The sequence below is a fragment of the Scheffersomyces xylosifermentans genome (assembly GCF_036884685.1).
Source record: "Scheffersomyces xylosifermentans strain CBS 12540 chromosome Unknown RJT20scaffold_3, whole genome shotgun sequence".
NCBI lineage: Eukaryota > Fungi > Ascomycota > Pichiomycetes > Serinales > Debaryomycetaceae > Scheffersomyces > Scheffersomyces xylosifermentans.
In genome coordinates, this window is record NW_027042941.1 from 211,384 (window position 1) to 230,812 (window position 19,429).

The 19,429-nt window shown below is 41.3% G+C and overlaps 7 protein-coding genes across 7 annotated transcripts; 6 read left to right on the forward strand and 1 right to left on the reverse strand. All coding sequences in view use genetic code 12, as the record gives it.

The window, feature by feature from the left end:
* Window positions 1-2,666: 2,666 nt before the first annotated feature.
* TOK1 (Tok1p) lies at window positions 2,667-4,745 on the forward strand (the record flags this gene model as incomplete). The annotated part of the gene is made up of 1 exon (XM_064918754.1): window positions 2,667-4,745. The coding sequence occupies one exon, from the start codon at window positions 2,667-2,669 to the stop codon at window positions 4,743-4,745; it is 2,079 nt and encodes a 692-aa protein (XP_064774746.1).
* A 163-nt stretch (window positions 4,746-4,908) lies between these two features.
* On the forward strand, window positions 4,909-5,410 carry RJT20DRAFT_139892 (uncharacterized protein; the record flags this gene model as incomplete). Its single annotated transcript, XM_064918612.1, has 1 exon — window positions 4,909-5,410. The coding sequence occupies one exon, from the start codon at window positions 4,909-4,911 to the stop codon at window positions 5,254-5,256; it is 348 nt and encodes a 115-aa protein (XP_064774747.1). The 3' UTR covers window positions 5,257-5,410.
* A 1,867-nt stretch (window positions 5,411-7,277) lies between these two features.
* On the forward strand, window positions 7,278-8,957 carry RJT20DRAFT_126700 (nucleoside transmembrane transporter). The gene has a single exon (XM_064916805.1). The coding sequence runs from the start codon at window positions 7,419-7,421 to the stop codon at window positions 8,805-8,807; it is 1,389 nt and encodes a 462-aa protein (XP_064774748.1). The 5' UTR covers window positions 7,278-7,418; the 3' UTR covers window positions 8,808-8,957.
* Window positions 8,958-9,590: 633 nt separating this feature from the next.
* Window positions 9,591-14,033, forward strand: MUC1 (Muc1p). Its single transcript, XM_064919094.1, has one exon. It carries the CDS (start codon window positions 9,977-9,979, stop codon window positions 13,949-13,951), a length of 3,975 nt encoding a protein of 1,324 aa, XP_064774749.1. The 5' UTR covers window positions 9,591-9,976; the 3' UTR covers window positions 13,952-14,033.
* Window positions 14,034-14,115: 82 nt separating this feature from the next.
* Window positions 14,116-16,383, forward strand: RJT20DRAFT_126705 (putative diphthamide synthesis protein-domain-containing protein). The gene has a single exon (XM_064916806.1). It carries the CDS (start codon window positions 14,449-14,451, stop codon window positions 16,228-16,230), a length of 1,782 nt encoding a protein of 593 aa, XP_064774750.1. The 5' UTR covers window positions 14,116-14,448; the 3' UTR covers window positions 16,231-16,383.
* A 57-nt stretch (window positions 16,384-16,440) lies between these two features.
* RJT20DRAFT_126707 (uncharacterized protein) lies at window positions 16,441-17,756 on the forward strand. The gene is made up of 2 exons (XM_064916807.1): window positions 16,441-16,636; window positions 16,743-17,756. The coding sequence occupies exons 1-2, from the start codon at window positions 16,560-16,562 to the stop codon at window positions 17,665-17,667; spliced, it is 1,002 nt and encodes a 333-aa protein (XP_064774751.1). The 5' UTR covers window positions 16,441-16,559; the 3' UTR covers window positions 17,668-17,756.
* SPC2 (signal peptidase complex subunit) lies at window positions 17,757-18,959 on the reverse strand. Its single transcript, XM_064916808.1, has 2 exons — window positions 18,724-18,959; window positions 17,757-18,302 (listed from the first exon to the last, which is right to left on the reverse strand). Exons 1-2 carry the CDS (start codon window positions 18,750-18,752, stop codon window positions 17,819-17,821), a joined length of 513 nt encoding a protein of 170 aa, XP_064774752.1. The 5' UTR covers window positions 18,753-18,959; the 3' UTR covers window positions 17,757-17,818.
* Between the last annotated feature and the right edge of the window lie 470 nt (window positions 18,960-19,429).

The window sequence follows — 19,429 nt, forward strand, 5'->3', positions numbered from 1 at the left end:
TCCTGGAAAGTATGAACAGGAAGAGGAAGAGGAGTCAGGAGAGGTTCAGAATAGTATACCCATAGGACTTGGCTCAGAGATGTAAGACACTTGCTGGACATCTGTCGCCTTGTATAAGAGAAACAGAGCATATCGATATGCACTTACTAATATATAACAATCAACATTACTATGTCGATGCTTAATTCCAGATTAGGTTTCATAGGCAGTGCCTGGTTTGTTTCCTGGAATAAATCCTTTGGGTCATGGAACGGATCAGTCCAAGAGCAGCCGAATTTGCAGCAATTCATATTCGGTTAGAAGATAATGAATTTCATTTGACTGATAGCTGACCTTATGGAATGTGCAATTCTCACCGCTGTGGATGCTTTTATTCACGTTTCCCTTATTAACTTATCAACAGATACGATTAATACATACGATTAATACATCATATACAACAAATTGTATGATTCAGTATATCCCTCTTGAGCCACTGTAATTCATTCTCTCTCATTGATCCTTACCCCCACCCCGCTTCCTATCTCATAGCACCTTCTTTCTAAGCCCACCTCAAATCACCAGTTCATTGGCTCCTCACATTACCAATTTAATTCTAGACAACTAATCAACCGATAAGCATTAATAATTGTTCACTAGACGTTTAATTGTTTTGGAATGTTATTACCGTTGCTGCTCCGGAATCATTCGGTTAGGTATCAACAAATTCTCAAATGTCTTTGCTTCAAATCATCAAATCATCAAATCTGTCATCTCTGTTGTGGTAGGGATCTGTGACCACTGTAATGTTCATCTACGGGTACATCTATATAAATGTACATCAATTACGATGATTCAGTCATGTGCATGTCAATAGAACAATGGTACTGTCATGTGTACATGAATATTACGAACTGTCCTTTGTACGTCAGTAATACGGACTGTCATGTTTACGTCGACAATACGGTGATACTGTCATCTGTTATCTGTATGATATTGAAGTCCGAAGCATGAAGCATGAAGAATGAACCATTGAGCTCATGGTAATGGCATAATTTGTAGCAGCATACAAATTCTCTCCTTGAACTACCATCTCTGTGAGTGTCAATGCCATCTATCCATAACGCCTGTTTGATCTCGTAGCTCCACTTGCCATTGTTTCTATGCCTTTACTCATTTCCCTTCCTCTCATAAGGGTGTATCACTACTACCGTAGGACATAGACATAGACATAGACATAGACAAATAGATAGAGATACATACATATAACAATCACCACCACCACCATCATCATCTCACTCCTGTGTCGTAATCATCCCTTCCCTACTCATTTCATGCTCATTTCCATGCTCATTGTTCCCTTCCTTCTTCCCTCTTCCCTTCCCTCTTCGCTCTTCTCTGCCCCTTCTCCCACTCCTTCCATGCATTCTACCGTGCGATCGAACACGGGGATTTCCATTGTTGGTGCTTCATTACATGGATTGGTAATGCCCAGGATGTGCAGTGCATATACATGACTTGTATATTAGATGGTTTTCCGTACTGTTCGTTCCGTTTAGATTGTATATGGTGGGATGTTCGTAGTTACTTGTAGATAATATCTCCCGGTTATTTTCTATATGGTTCTTCCGTATATAGTGGATTTCATAGATTAGCAAATTGATTTCAGAGTTTGCAATTTATTAGTTCTGATTTCGGCTTGTGGTTTTCCTGGTAGATACTGTGATTTTGATGAGAATGTATATGTTGCTTATTGTTCTTTGATAGAGTTTGTTCTTCGGTATACATTTATTCTTTGGTATAGAATACGTTTCTTTGATATACTTAGTATCCTTTGTTCTTTCGTATAGTATACGTTTGTACTTTGATTTTTTCTAATCATATCATCATATCATATACTACTTGTCACTATCAATAACAGCCCCTGTATAATTCTTATTATATTGTTCTAACGCTGTTACTTATACCGTTTCGTCATCGTCATCTACATCTTCCACCACCTTCATAATCTTCATCACCTTCATCATCGCTAGTGGAAATTACAACATTACAACCACCAGACATTGGTTACACCACATATTATGCAATTTCTTCCACTAATTGCTCCGATTCTTTAACCCTAACTACATACTTCCATATAAGGTTAACTCATCAACTCAAAAACCTGCCGTCCAAACCCCATCGGCCTTCAACTTTTGACATCCCTCGTGTCTTTAATTTTGTTCTTCGCTTTTGCAATCTTGGTCTTGGCACCTGTCAAAGCTTATCTGTTTGGAATTAGTTCTTTATTTTAAAGAGTATCCTTCGAACCCATACAAGAGCTCTTTTCCAAAGCAATATTCAACAAACGGCACACCGAAAGAGTCTGATTCACACCAGCATTCATTCCCCAAGGATCAGACTCATTATATCACCATCTCACCATATCATCATCTTACCATATCATCAATTCATCATTTCACCAACTCATCATTTCACCAACTAATTATATCACCATATCACCATATCACCATCTCATAAGATTACCCATAATACTGTCTCCCCTTCGGTATCTTCTAAAGCACCAACCCACCCATTGATCAAACCTGCCAAACCACTCCTCAAGAACAGGCTCATGAAACCACATTAACTCCAGAACGATCTATTTTAACTTTGCTTAGCAAACATAACCTGAACGTCAAACCAACATGATCGTAAATACATTCAGACTGAGAGTCAGAGAGGCCCAGAAAATCGTGGCTCCTCAGAGACTACCAACGTTTGCTCTAAACAACTATGATGATAAGCTAGCGCCTTTACTATACCACACTAGAAACGTCAAGGTAAAACATAGAGATGTACCCATTGTTGTCAAGAACTCATTGGAAGTGCCCATTTCTACTGTCACCAACATGAACATACGACCGGGAGAACCCCATTTTGTCTTCTGGTACTTCATCTCATCGTACTTCCCGCTTATTTCCGCCTGTTTGGGGCCACTAGCCAATATGATTTCGATTATAGCATTAATTCAGCATTGGAGAGTCGAGATTGTCTCTGGTCGTGAAGTGAGAGACCCACCGCCTGTTGTGGTTCTTAACTCAATGTCATTAGTCTTGGGAATCCTTGGAAATATCTCGTTGTTGATGAACTTTTCAGGTGCAATTAAGTATCTCATTACTCAATGGGTATCTATCTTCTGCTTCGTCTCGGCGAGTGCGATGCTCATAGGTGCTGTTCTCATCACCAACAGGAGTTATGGTGGACCTGACGCCCGATTTAGCCGTTCAGAGGGCTTTTGGTTCGCGGTATTCACCATTTTCTACTATTTCAGCTGTTCAATCACATTATTGGTCAACTTCTTGGGGTATAAGTTGAACAAATACCCTGCAGCCTTCAACTTAGATACAAAACAGCGGACACTTATGATATATACAATCTGTTTCGCTGCATGGTCAGTCATAGGGTCTGTAATCATGGCACAGATGATAGACGACTTGACTTACGGATCCTCGCTATACTATTGTACTGTGTCATTTCTTACTATTGGACTTGGTGATATCTTGCCGAAAACATCTGGAGCGAAAGTTATGGTCTTGATTTTATCTCTAGGTGGTGTATTGATCATGGGTCTTATTGTTGCAATGATTCGTCAAGTTGTGATGACTTCCGGAGGCCCAACAATCTTCTGGAATATAATTGAAAAAGAAAGAGAAAAGCAGCTCATGAAGTTGCGTTCAACACATACAAGGTTGACAGCAGATGAAGCATTCCATCGCATGAGGATGATTCGCAGAAGAGCTCATGTACACCAATTGAATGTATCTCTAGCTTCAACTGTTTTTATCTTCTTGTTGTTTTGGCTAATTGGAGCAACGGTATTTCATTTCACTGAGCACTGGTCTTATTTCAATTCCGTCTATTTCTGCTTCTTATGTCTTATAACTATCGGTTATGGTGACTATGCACCCACAACACCTCTCGGAAGGGTTTTTTTTGTATCATGGGCCGTCTCTGCTGTCCCTTTGATGACAATTTTGATCTCAAATGTTGGTGATAAACTCTTTGAATTGGCGAACCATCTCAGTTTCATTATTTCCAAAGCTATCTTTAGAGACGACTTCGACAATGTAGTCCTAGTTCACAGAAGAGAACTGATGGAAATTCATGACGATATGGAATCGAGAGTTAGAAAAGAAGAGGAAGAAGAAGATGCGGAGTTGAGTTCGAGTATTCATGATGAAGACAGCCCGAGTTATAAAGACGACATACAAGCGATGATCAGTGAAACAGGCTTTGAGCCACTCCAGACGTTGCTACTGCCTGGTCATATTGGCAGCCAGGAGTTAAAAAAGGTACAGGAGAAGATAACCACCAAAATGCTCAATCAGAAGGAGACTTATGAGAGCATTTTATCGTTTTTGAATCAATTGAAGCCTCTAATTTCTGACTCTGTTGAAAATCCCCTTAAACGATACACTCACGAGGAATGGCAAAGAATATTACTTAGTTTGAATAAAGAGGACTTAATTTACAGCAACCCCGACGGAACAGACGCTTCACCTCTTGCCGTTCCACAATTTAAAGACGAGAATTATTTTTGGCTTAGCGAGCGGTCTCCACTTAGGTTACCTTTGAAAGAGCCCAATTACTTGATTATGAAGGTTTTCTTCAAGATTGAGAAGGATTTGAACGATTTAATTGATGCTGAAAAGGCGGATATGGAGAATTTACGGTCGGTAATATCGAATGCATCGCCGCCGCCAGAAAGGGGCCCATTTTACTGATAGATGAGGTAGCTTCGGAGGTATAATTTTCCACACGTGAAGGAAGAATCTTCCATAATATATATTTATAAACATGTACTATAGTGAATAAATAATCCAAGGAGTGAATGTGTAGGGTTTGAAGAGAGTGTGTAAAGAAAATCAAAAAGGTTTAAGTCAGAAGATGGCGGTTCCAACCACGAAGACTAACGAGAAAGGAGGCGATAAAAATAGTACATGGTTTCGGGAACAAGATACAAGATACAAGATACAAGATACAAGATACAAGATACAAGATACAAGATACAAGATACAAGATACAAGATACAAGATACAAGATACAAGATACAAGATACAAGATACAAGATACAAGATACAAGATACAAGGACCAAGGAACTAGAAACAAGGAAAAAGGTACATCACGACTGTAAAAGGTACGTAGCACACAACAAGTTAATGGCTACGAAAAGGTACCAGGCACCAGGCACAAGACAATACATTGAACACAAAGGTACGAGGAACGAGTATTAGATACCAGGTACCAGGAACAAAGTACGAATTAATTAATTATAAGGTACACAAGAGAAAATTTCAACATCGAAAGTCGTACTTCGATTTCCAGAGTAATCCACCTCTTATCGCCCGAGGAATGCTTAGTTGTTATCGCCCGAGGAATGCTTAGTTGGGCATTTCTATTTTGTTTGAATTACAATCGTAAATAATACTCTACACCATAGGTATATACGACTCAGAACTACGATGACATCGGGCTTGACGACTACAACTCCGTCGCCCTTGACCACCTCGACGACGGAGACAATAACGACCACTTGTTAACAATAACTTCAACGGCAAAGGCAATGGCAAATGGATGCAAAAAAAAAAACGCATTTGTGAAATGTGTTATGTGCAACCACCACAAAAACACAGTAGATAAGAGAATGGAAACGAAGGGAAGATGAACAATGGAGACCATGAGAGAGACGGAGATACATGGTTGAGTTTTTTCACTTTCATCACCTTGTTTTAGGCACTGTAGATGGAGATTGTTGCCATGAAGAAGAAAAAAAAAGCCAGGACAATATCTCGTTTCTCCCCTTTTTTTGTCTTCTATTATGATCACTGTCCAGCATTGTGTAATGTTGTATTCAACTCGTCTTCACAACACACACTCCATCTCTTTGACCCATTTTCTCTTAAAGGGTCATATCTTTCTAGCAACTAACTAAACGAAAAAACTAAACGATATAGAGAGAAAAGAGAGAAGCGCAGTATGATAGTGAACCATGAAATCAGACGGTGAAAAACTCATTGCCAAAATCCGCCCATTAGTGTTACTGTATGACTCACGGCCACGGCTAACTCCAATAAAATTAATTAGTATAATTAGACGCACTGATAAGAAGATGCAAAATAATGACTTGTGAAGTATACAGTAACGGTCTCAGTAAACAGGAAACAGGAAGCAGGAAGCAGGAAACAGGAACGGTGACACGATAACGATCATCCAGAATATACATTCCATGCCACGGATAAACAATTACGTTCAATTACTTCGAATAAGTCTGGATAGGGTATTGGCACAGGCGAGAGAGAATCCCATGCTGTCCTTTACACCTGGAAATGCACCTGGAAATGGAAGTGGTTACCGGGTGATGTGATGAAGTCTTGAGTAGATATAGAGAAGGAAAAGCAGAAAAGAAGATGTAATGCAAGTGGTATGCAAGTGGTAAGGCATATACTTGTAGTTCGTTGTCTCGTGGGTCTTATGATCTTCGGTTGACTATGCCCTGTGATGGTGATGGTTATGGTTATGTATATTGCATATGGATGGATTTTACCCCGGAATGAGTTGAAAATGAGATCGGTTTGTTGGATATCGGTTTGTTGCAGTTGTTACGGGTATTTTGTATGTTGTGTATGATTTGTATGATTTGTATGATTTGTATGTTATGTTGTAGCGCATTGATGTGATCGGTTTACCATGATCGGTTGATACATGTTTCTTTGAATGAGCAGGTTTATTACTATATAATATACCTTTTATTCACTACTGAATGACAGTAGTTAAAAGGAAGACAGCAATGGCCATGGCCATGTACGTTTGAATGATAGGAGATGGATAAATACTCTTTCTCTAGTCAGCCCTACACAAACTATATATACATACTATAACTCTAACATAACTAATTAACCACCATAATTAACAACCTACATCCAAACTAACTAACACTATAACTAACTACCATAACTACCATAACTTACACCATAATTAACTACCCACCATAACTCTACTAACTAACTACCATAACTAATCACTATAACTCTACTATAACTAACACCATAACTAACCACTATAACTAACCCCCCACCAAAACTAACTAACCAACACCACCTTCACTCACCACTACCACCACCAGCTTCCCCCACCACCATCATTCCACCATATCCATGATAAGCCCTCGGTACCCACCTCCGACCACTCCATTTGTTCACCACCGCGACTTCCGACCACAGATGATGTTGATAATTTCGTCCCAGTAACAATTTCATGGTTGTTTGTCTGTTCCATTTCATATAAAAATAGATATATTTATATATATATATGTCTATTCTTATACGACAGTTGTTCTTGCTCAGCCGTTTTGACAGACCATAACTCTCCCTCGGCCTCAGACTTCGAACTAGACGATATGACCAACCACATGTCGGTTGACTCCGACCTCTCGGAGGGACCGTCAGTATATGACCCAGTGGTGCTCAAACTCAGTAAAAGGTTGAAAATCAGATACTCCCAATTGAAGTATGTGACATTCACCATCATCGGAATCGCGTTGCTCTGGCCTTGGAACGCCTTCTTGTCGGCCTCGGCCTACTACGCCGACAGATTCGGACATTCGCCTGGACTCATCAAAATATACTCGTCAACCATGATGTCGGTGTCCACCATCGCTTCGACGTTGTTCAACTACTACTTGTCACAAGCCCAGTCGGGCGTAAACTACACTTTCAGGGTGAATCTTGGTTTCTGGATCACTATCGGAATTTTCGTATTTATGGCCATTTCTTGTGTATCAGACTTGTTCATTCGTATGGTTGATCTGGTGTTTTTCACGCTTTTGATGGGCATGGTCTTGGCTTCGGCTATGGCCACCTGTTTGGCTCAAAATGGTACTATGGCAATTGTTAATGTGTTGGGAGGAATCTACGCCAACGCCGTAATGGTGGGACAAGCTGTCGCCGGTGTGTTGCCAGCATGTGCTCTTATTATCTCGATTTTGTTGGTGGGCGACAGAAAGGGTGCTGCCACAGACGACGACTATGTTATCGAGAAGAACTACGGTGTATTCGTATACTACATCACAGCCAGTTTGATTGCTATTGTTTCCATAGTATTGCTTTACTGGACCGACCACTATCGTACTGAGAGTGCCTACAGAGCACTCAACCAATTGGTAGAAGACGAGCCTATAACAGAAGCTACAGAACCAGCATTGGAGCCAGTGATGACCCAGGAGAAGTATGTGCCGTTCTCGCTCTTATGGTCCAAGTTAAAGTACATTGTACTGACCATTTTCCTCACCTTCAGTATCACATTGATCTTCCCTGTGTTTGCTTCCAACATCGAGTCCACTCACACAGACTCCACCAACAAATTTTTCCGCAAGGAAATCTTCATTCCTTTCATATACTTGATCTGGAATCTTGGTGATCTTTTGGGCCGTATTCTATGCGGTTTCCCCAGATTGAAAATGCTCATTACGAATCCAAAGACCTTGCTCGTATACTCGATTTCAAGACTAATCTTCATTCCACTTTTCTGGACTTGTAACATCCATCCTTATTCAGCCGCTAATAAATCCAGTGCATTGATCAACTCAGACTTGTGGTACATCCTCTTACAGCTTCTCTTTGGTATTTCCAATGGTCAATTATGTACCTCGTGTTTCATGATTGTGGGAGACTACTGTGACAATGACGACGAGAAAGAAGCCGCTGGCGGTTTTACTACCGTTTTCTTGAGCGTAGGCTTGGCTGTGGGCAGTGTGTTGAGCTATTTATTGGTATTGGCTATCGATTAAATAAGAAAGGAAAAATAGAGAAAAGTACGCTATAAAAGAAAGACCACCATCGTATGCATTTTAAAGTACTATAATACCGTTTCATAATATATTAATATAGATTCGTTTGATTTTATGAAGATTTTGTGTAGAAGAGTGGTATTTTAAGGGATTTCAAATAGAAGATAATGAAGTTTGTTAAATTTGAAAAGAAGTAAGGACCCCATCTCCCAAGGACTAACACATAATCACCGACTCCGTTAGCTCTTCGTCATTCAACAGAGGATGAATGCTCTTCTTAAAGTCATGGATGGTCGCAAAAATTTCGCAGCCAATTTTTTAGGGATTTTTTTTTCTTTCAGTAAATTTCTAGGGAGAGACTCAACGGCAGAAAAGATCAAATCAATACATAATAAACAATGAAAAACTCATTGACGTTACCTTAGATATCAGCGCAATTGAGAGAACAATGTTTCTTGAATTTTGTTCATTTTACTTTGACATTTATCACTCTCTATACAACTTTCTACATTTTCTAATCATCACCACTCCACAGATCACTTCCATCGATAGGATGAGCCGCACCGCACTAGTCCTTCCCTCACCACCGAGCATTGATCCCGCTTCGGTTATGTCTTTTTAACGATCTTTTACGATTCAAAGATATAACGTGGTGAGGTGGGCGCAGACCTCGCGGTAGCAGAGAGGAAATTTTAAAATACTATGACTTCTTACGTAATGGTTCCAAATGAGGCCCGTCACCATACATAACGTCCATCTATGAAAAACATCTATTGAGAACATACCCCCATTCATTTCACCAAAAATTATAGATTTTTCTTCTTTAAAATTATGAACCACCTCTTAAATATACCACCAGCTACCTGACCTACTTTCACTTCTCCACCATCTCCACCGTCTCCGCGGTCCCCACTACTCTAATATCCCAATACTCTTTGTCTAACCATGCCCTCCACCACAAGCCTCCCATTGACTTACTTCGATTACATAATCGTAATCACTCCAATTATCAACCTGGTCTATATACAGGAGGTTATATTGGCTGTCAAAAATCCCATTTTAAAAATCCATTAAATTCCCATGAATAACACTCTTTCTTTCCAGTTTAAGTGGTGGTGATATAACTCAATTAGCACTGAAACGTCGCCAGGACCATCACAACAACCGCAATGTCTTCCTTCTGGGATAACAACAAGGACACTTTCAAGAAAGCCGGTATGGCTACGGCGAAAGGTATCGGTCGTGGATCGAAGGCTGTAGGTAAAGCGGGTATGAACACCTACAAGAACCACAAGAACGGTACGAGTTCAAGCTCCAATCTGGCATCAGGAACTGCAGAAGACCCCGATGGGGGCGTACAACCATACAATGGACCAGCTCTTGGAGGAGTTCCAAAGCAGCAGCTTGTTGCAATGCCTCCTCCTCCTCAGAGAAACGTAGGAGCTTATGCTCCACCTCAGAGAGGAGAAGCTTCGAAGTACCAGAGTCCTCCTCCACAGAGTCAATATCAACAACCACAACAGCCTCAGCAGGCTCAACAGCCACCTCAACAACCGCAAGGTCAGTTTCTGCAATCAGGTTATCCACAACAGCCGCCCAATCAACAATTTCAACAGGCAAATCAGCCGCAACAAGGCTACCAGCCTCCACCACAACCCCAAAATTGGTACAATGCAAATGGGTACCAGCAGCCTGCTCCGCAACAACCACAATGGCCTCAGCAACAACAGCAACAGCAGCAGCCGCAGCAACCTTCATACTCGCCAGCTCTAAATGACCCATATCAAGCTAATAACCAGCAAGGATCCCAACAGTTTGGGCAACCAGCTCAGCCAAATCAGTATCAGCCTCCAACTCAACCACAACAAACGCAATATCAGCAGCCTCCGACTCAACCACAACAACCACAATATCAGCAACCTCCAGTCCAACCGGCTCAACCTTCTCAAGAGTCATTACCACAATATCAACAACAGTCCCAACAGCTTCAACAGCCTCAAACACCACAATACCAGCAACCGCAAACACCTCAATATCAGCAGCCACAAGATCAAGCTGGACAACAGCAATACCCGGTGCAGAATCAGAATTCATACCAACCTCAACAACAAGGTCAACATCAGCGACAAGCTTCAAGTCCTGCCCAAACACCTGGCCAGACTCCTGCTCAGCTGGCACAAGCCAGCTTGTTTCTGCTGATCGCATCTCAAGCTCAAAGCATGTACCAGCAGCACAACCAATCACAACAGCAACAACAACAACAACAGCCACTACAATCAGGCCAAGGAACTGCTTATCCGCAGCAACAAGAGCAAGTTCAACAGAACCAACAACAGGGTCAAGGACTAGCTGGCATTATTCCTCAAGAAACTCAACAGAGAGCAATGCAAGGCGCCATCCAAGGTGCCTTCCTGGGTGCACTTAAGGCTTCTTTTCCACAAGTTCAGCAAGCTCAACCACAACAAACCCAGCAACAACCAAATTACCCTCAGCAGCAATCCCAATTCCATCCTCCACAGACCGCTGGGGGCCCACAAACACCTGGACTTGCACAGCCACCAAATAGAGCGCTTCCACCTCCACCGCCAGCTCGCTCACCTGCTGTAGCACCAACTCAAGGACAGTTCCAACCAGGACAAGTACCACAACAGCAACCACAGCAGCCACAAAAAAATCCTGTTTCGTATGAATCTCCCTACTACGCTCCACCAGCAGCCTCAGCAAACCCTGCAATTCAGCTGCAAAACCCTGGATACGGAGGGTACGCAACACCAGTCACTCAAACCAATGATGCTACCACTACAGGACACCCACCACCAGCTTATGGCCAACCCAGTCAACCTAACCAGGCTTATAATGGAGATGTTACGCAGGAGGAAGCTCCTAAACCAAAGAGGGAATTGCCAGATCCAGCTTCATTTGCTCCTCCGCCAGTTCATGCTGGAAGAGGCAGTACTCCCACATCCGTTAAGCCAAGTCCTGGAGTTAAACCGAGCAGCATTCCCTCACAAGCTGGTACCCCAGGAACGCAAGAGCCGCCAAAGCCAAAAACCAGTTTCCTAGACATTGATGTCACCAAATTTGGCCCTCCGCCTCCTAAAATATACAGAGGACCCAACGATGCGCTTCCGTTGCATCGTAATCCTGCTTCTTCTACTCTGCACAGCTTTGCGCACGGCAGTGCTCCTCAGAATTCTGTATCTTCTCCTCCACCTCCACCACCTAGATCACCAGGAGCCAGTATCAGTCCACCACCAAGACCAACTGCAGGCACTACTGGGAGCTTGCCACTAAGCTCTTTTCCACCACCTCCAAAGATATACCGTTCCCCAGAAGAGTTAGAAAGTCAGAAGCCACGTAAAGAAGAAAAGCCAATCAAGTCGGCTCCACCAAAGCCTTCCAAGAAGCATCAAAGTGAAGAAACTGAGGAATCTCCACCACCAATGCCAATCAGAAAAAATGAAGAGTCTCCCCCTCCACCAATGCCTAGTAGAAAGCATCAGGAAGAATCTCCTCCTCCTCCAATGCCCGTTAGACATGCACAGCAAAGAGAAGAGAAGCATGCTCCTCCCAAACCTTCAAAGATTTCTGTTGCAGAGCACAATGAGGAAATTTCAACAAAGGCTCCTCCACCAAAGCCTCTCAAGAAAAGGCCATCTGCGACACCTTCTGAACCACCTCCACCTTACTCAGAATCAGGGGACGTTTCGCCTTCTATTGTAAATCCTTCCAGCAGCGGAGGAATTCCCAACTTTGCGGCCGAGATAGCTCAACGCAGGGTAGCTGGAACACCATCAACACCCTCTCCCGTTAAACCTGGAGTGGTTGCTAAGAGACCTGCTCCTCCACCAGTTGCTAAAAAACCAAGTGAACCAAAAATCGCAACACTTCCGAACGAAGACTTAGAGCAAAGCACTGATAATACTGGAGGAGTGGCCTCTGGGGCACCCTCGAAGGCAGCATTCTTAGAACAGTTGCTGAATCAACTTCTGAAAACAAATATAGCAGAGCCAAAAAAAGCTGCTCCACCTAAGCCAAAGCCAAAGCCACCAGTAAAGCCAAAGCCTTTGGGAGAGTCGTCACATTCTCCACACGCTCCTCACGCTCCACACGCTCCTCACGCTCCACACGCTCCTCACGCTCCTCACGCTCCACACGCTCCTCACGCTCCTCACGCTCCACATGCACCAATAGCACCCATTGCACCTATAGAACCAATAGCACCAATAGTACCAATCGCTCCAGCTGCTCCATCTGCTCCAATTAGTCTGGCAAATCCACTTCCTACGACTCACCACCCACCACCTCCTCCTACCAGAAATTATAGTCGAGCACCAGCTGCCATACCACAGCAACCGCAAGACAATGGGCCGCCTGATTTAGATCTAGAGCTTTATTCAGGTTGGTATGCTGATGTATCTGGACCAGTCAGTTTACCGGACTCCTTGAAGGGATTGAACTATCTGAGCGGATACCTGTATTCTAGCCTGCTGGGTGTAAGCAATTATGAGCGTTTCTTTACCTTGAGATTAAAAGATTTAGGAATTATTAAGTACGTTTTTAAGTGGGCAAGCAACAATGTTGCAGGTGTTGATGTTCGTATTGACAAGTATATTCCTTCTCCCATCACCAATAAAGTGCCTAGCAGGGCTGAATTATTGAGTTATCACGAGATGTTTGGTGAGCATGTTGCTTCTTGGTGTGAACATAGATTCGGACAACAAGTCGGATCTGGTGAATGTTGGGATCTTGCTCATGATGCTTTACTTAAAGGATGTGGAAAGCATGCATTCGTCAGTTCTTACTACCATCATGGTTTCCCTATTCTCAATGTAAGAGGCGAGAATGGAGTAATGCAATTGGTGAATGGAGTACAACCTTTCGACGAAGTTAGAAGAGGTGATATCTTACAGTTCAAGTCATGTACTTTTAAGAATCTTTCTACAGGAAGAATACAAACTGTGGGAGCACCAGACCATACTGCGGTTGTGTTACTGAATTCTGGCGGCAAGATCATTGTAGCTGAGCAGAATGTGAACAACGTGAGAACAGTTCGACACGGCGAGTACATTTTGAAGGACTTGACAGAGGGAACAGTTGCGGCATATAGACCCGTTCCTGCTGAGTGGGCAGGAGACCTATGAAGACGATGAAGATCATAATCATGTAGCTTAAATATGGCTTAAATTTTGAAAAGTAGTATTAATAGATATCATTTTATTGCAGCTCTTTCTATCATTATATGATGTACGATTTAATCTCATATATACAGTTATCCCTTTAGATGATAGTTCAAAAAAAAGAAATAAATGCTTACAAATTTTGCAATCATTTCGCTACTGAGAGACATGTCCCATACATATACACGAAGAACTACAAAGTATAATAATGAGTACCCACTATTATTAACTGGATTTAAACGAAATTACTCTACTATGAACCCAGAAGCTCATATAGTACCTAATGCTTCAATATCCACATATACCACCACTTAGCCAAAGTTTATTTCCATACTTTTCCCCATACAATTTTTCGCAGTCGTTCTTCGCTTATGCGATGGGCCAAAAAAAATATAAGACAGAAGAATGGATCAGTCATGAGATGAAGGTTGTAAGATAAGACAAGGAAGGAAGACGATAATATGACTAATGATGCTGTAGTTCCGGTCGCATTATCGACTTATCAGGATGACTCGGCGTTTGAGTTCGCTAAGGTGACGGCTGCAGAGAAATTGAGACCTCATCTACAGTTGAAGAATGCTGATGACAGAGATGAGCTTGTAACAGCGATCAATAAATATTACTCTATAGATGAGTTGGTGGAGTTTTTGAAGCAAAAGAAGACAACGGAAGATGGAAAAACCGAATTGAAGTTCAAAAAAGTGACTTTGCAGTTCCCAGATCTGTTGATAGTGGACTCTGCCACAATCGTCCATGAATTACAAGGAAAACTTGGCATAACCTTGGACGGTGGACTAAACAATGAATCAGTGAAGTCAGCAGATAACTGCAAATGCAATTGCAGATGTTCTGATAGTACATGCGATAGAGAGGAAACTGCTAACCAGAAGTTATGGATTTTGGCAGATACTTCGTACTCTCCATGTTGTGTGGACGAAGTAGCAGCTGAGCATGTTGGAAGCGAACTAGTGGTTCATTTCGGAGATGCATGTTTGAATCCAGTGGACAAGTTATCAGCTGTTTATGTATTTGGAAAACCATACATAGATATCAATAGCTTAGTGGCGAAATTTCGTGAAAGATACCCTGTTGAAGAGTTTGCTAAACTGAAAATCTTGCTTATGGCTGATTCTCCTCATACATATATTTTAAAAACCTTGACTGAAGCTTTAAGTGAAGATTACGAATACATCGCATACGCTGATTTAAAGCTAGACAAAGAATCTTCGGCCAGAATAATAGGGTATCAACCTACTGCGCAGAGTTCGAAGTTAGACACTTTGAATAGGACATTAGTGAACTTAAAGGACATCGACGAAGAAGATATTGATCTTGACTCTATATTGGCTGAACAAGACTTATTTCACATTTCAACACCAGAAACACCTAGATTACTACAACTTACTACCAAGTTTCAATCAGTGACAGTATTTGATCCAGAAACTGGGGATATTAACCAGGGACCATTCCCCAACTTAATGCGTCGTTACCGTTATATGCATATGGCCCGTGCTGCTGGAACCGTGGGTTTGTTGGTTAATACATTATCTTTGGCAAATACCAAGAAATTGATCAACAGTATCGGAAGGAAGATAAAGGAAGCCGGAAAGAAACACTACATTTTCGTTGTAGGGAAGCCTAACGTAGCCAAATTGGCGAATTTCGAGAATGTTGAAATGTGGTGTATCTTGGGATGCGATCATCAAGGTATCATTGTGGATCAGAATAATGAGTATTATAGACCGATTGTCACTCCGTATGAATTGCTATTGGCCCTCAGTGATGAGCTCACCTGGACCGGAAAATGGGTAACTGACTTCAACCTGGTTCTAGAAGATCTCGATGACGGAAATGATAAAGATCACGAGGATAAAAGGGACGAATCAAACGACCAAGATGGAGAGGACTACGAAGATGCTCCTCCAGAATTTGATCCTGTTACTGGTAGGTTACTCAGTACTTCTCGTCCTTTGAGACAGTTGAACCATTTACAAATTACATCCCAAGCTGAAGAAGATCCACTGGAATCGAATGCGTTGATTAAGAAATTCTCCAGTACCATCGCCATTAAGAACACGGTTTCGACGTCCGCCGTGCATCTCCAAAACCGTCACTGGACTGGTTTGGGAAGTGACTACAACAACGAAGGAGAAGGGGAAAATTCCCAGGAGGGTGCTAAATTGGAAGAAGGCAGAGGAGGGATTGCCAGAGGCTACGATTACGACAGAGAAGTACATATTTGACTTGGTGTATATAGTTAACTTGGTGTATATAATTAACTTGGTATTGGAGCCCATGTAAATATATCTTAGGAAACACGATAATAGATAGTTTAAATCTTACTTCAAAGAAAGAAAATTGTTGACTTGTAGACTAAACTAATTGTACAATTCCTACTTTGATAAAGACATACATTCATCTAAAAGTCATATTAATATGGAACCCACCTAACCATTTATACTGGTATAGGCTACATAGTGAAGAGAGTCGCGCCAGTACCAATATCAGAAACCGGTTTCTTAAACTTTTCACCAGCCTTTATTTGCTGCAAATTTATGGCTGTGAAAGTAGTATGTTCAGTATTGATGTGATAGTAGAAGGGCTTGGGAAGTGGTGCGATGTTATACTAGTATTTGCTGTAGCATTTTGGTACGTAGAAAAGGAATAAAATTTGCTGAAATTCAGCTAAATCAGAGAATCAGAGGTGATAATCATATTGTCAGTTGAAGTTATGATTACTAACAGCTTTGGATAGCTTTTATTTGCCAAACATATGGATATCTACAATAGTTCTATTGACGTTGTTAGCAATTAGGGCTTTCTACCTGTACAACGAATGGTATAAGCGGCCAAAAAATCGACTTTTGTATAAAATCGGTGACAGTGACGTAGCGTTGGTCACTGGTGGTTCACACGGGTTGGGATTGGAACTAGTGAAGCAATTGCTTGTTCAGGGTGTTTCTAGAGTATATGTTATTGACGTGAGTGCTCCAGAAGTGGATGATCCACGAGTTTTCTACTATTCTTGTGATGTAGGTCAAGAAGCTGACTTAAAGAGAACAATTGCAACTATCATTAGAACACTAACTGACGAGAACAAGAACATAAGCATATTGATAAATAATGCTGGAGTAAGGAACAACGGGGCGCTTTTACATATTCTGGATAAGAAAATCCATGATATCTTCAACATCAATACGTTTTCTCAGATCTGGATATTAAGAGCAGTGCTTTCTCATCATATAGACAATATTTTGCCCAAGAATCCAAGTAAGAGATTGAGTGTAGTCTCTTTATCGTCCGTTCTTGGTTCTTTAGCTCCTAAGAATCTATCGGTTTATTCAGCTACGAAGGCTGCAATATATCTGATTCATGAATCGTTAATTCAGGAAGTTTCACATCTTCCACAGATTCGGATACTTCTTGTTGCACCTGGACAGCTTACAACGACGATGTTCAGCGATGTAAAGCCATCGAAGGCATTTCTTGCACCTTTAGTGGATCATCTGGATTTGGCAAGAAGGATTGTGGATAAGATAGACACGGGAGACACTGGAGTCGTAGCATACCCTTTTTATGCCAACTTCTTACCAGCCATACGGGTCTTACCGATGTCTATTCAACAGATGTGTAGATGGTTCTCTGAGATGGACGAAAAGGTAGGAGATGACAAAAGTTAAAAAAGAGTATACAGACTGTAAATAGAAATACTATATTAAGCCTTTGGTTGACATTATTCGAACCTACTGAAGAAAGTTCACGGCAGACTTTACTAATGTTTTGTATATTCATGATAATGTACAGATATATAGTCAATTGTAACATGTCAGATCAAAGGTCCTTCTTCTGGGTCTTTGCAATCTCGGCAAGCAACAACTCCTTGAAGGCATCCCTGTTGAAGTATCCAACAATGTCGAAGAATTGGTTGAACTTGAGTTGGGCAGTGAAAGTGTTTTTACCATCGAGGGTTACACGGACGTTATATATTGGGTCATATTTGCTGGACCAAGTAGCAATAACAATCTTCTTTCCCTTTTCGGTGTATCCTACGTATTTCACGTTCTTGTTGGTGTAGTTTATATAGTACAAGATGGAACTGATGATGAAGTATAAAACAACCGAGAAAACCGTTACGCCGTATGATTGCTTGAAGTCGTACTTCTTGTCCACCAAAAACAACAAGCCTGCTATCACCACAGTCAGGTACCCAAGAGCAAGTTTAGTGTCTATCAACTTAAAGGATTCGTCATAGCCAAGTTCTGTAAGGACAGAAGGCAAGTTATCGTCAGTATTCTGGCGCAAATCGGCCACCGAGCTTTATAATTGTTAGTAAATTGGACTTCTTGTTGGCTTAAAGACTGCTGGCTGACATTGTAGAGGGAAATTCGGAATTCTTATTCTTCTTGGAGTGGAGCTTCGTGGTTGCCTTTGTTCAATACACTATTCCGTATTCCATACGCGATAGTGTCATCTCCACGAATATATATAAATATTACGAATGGCAATAACTTATGACTTCAACTGCGTTGATTTTTTATCACATTTGGAATACTTCTCCCTCTTTACCAGTCTAAACGCTAGTTCGTTCTCATTTGTGCTCACTTATGTCAATTGGTCTCATTGGTACCATTTTTTTTCATCCTTGTCGATTGTTCGTGACTACCATTGAATACATTTTTCATCTTCAACACTAAATTCGTCTTCCTCCAGCACACCAAAAACTCTGTCATACATACTTCAAATTGACCTTTTTCGAAGCAGACATAATAAATTATCGTCCAACACCAACTTCAATAGGCTCAATGTCTTTGATGCTTCTTTGGTTTATAAGACTTAGCAACAACACTCCTCCTTGTTAGCATATGTTACTGAACAAGTTGAGGTTACGTGGATACGACCTAGACTCAAGGACTATGTGCAGAAACTTGGTTCGTGAATTCTCACGGGATTCCCATCACGCCCGAAAAATGACGTGTAACACAATATAAAATTAGTGTTGATATTATGTGTGGCGCTACCATTTGGAATACACGGTTATGTTTCTGGTTGTTTTTCGGCTATTGTTATTTTTGTTAGGGAACAATAACAGCGTTTCTGTTTTAGTATGTTATAGAATTTGATAATAAAATTACGTATTTCCACTGTTTTAGTATGTTATAGAATTTGATAATAAAATTACGTATTTCCAATAAGTCCAGAGTTTTGATTTCAAGTTTTCATTGATTTTAAGTTTCCATTGATTTCATTGATTTCATTGAATTCAGTTTGGTTTGCTTAACTTTTCACAATAACCATTGCATCCCATTTTTTCTGTATGCCATAACACAACAGCTCCATACCATAACATATTTTGTTTTTACATATACTCACATAAACACATAAACACTCTCCACAAATCTGTCCTGTCTTTCCTGTTCTGTTGTCACTGAGCACTATCACTTG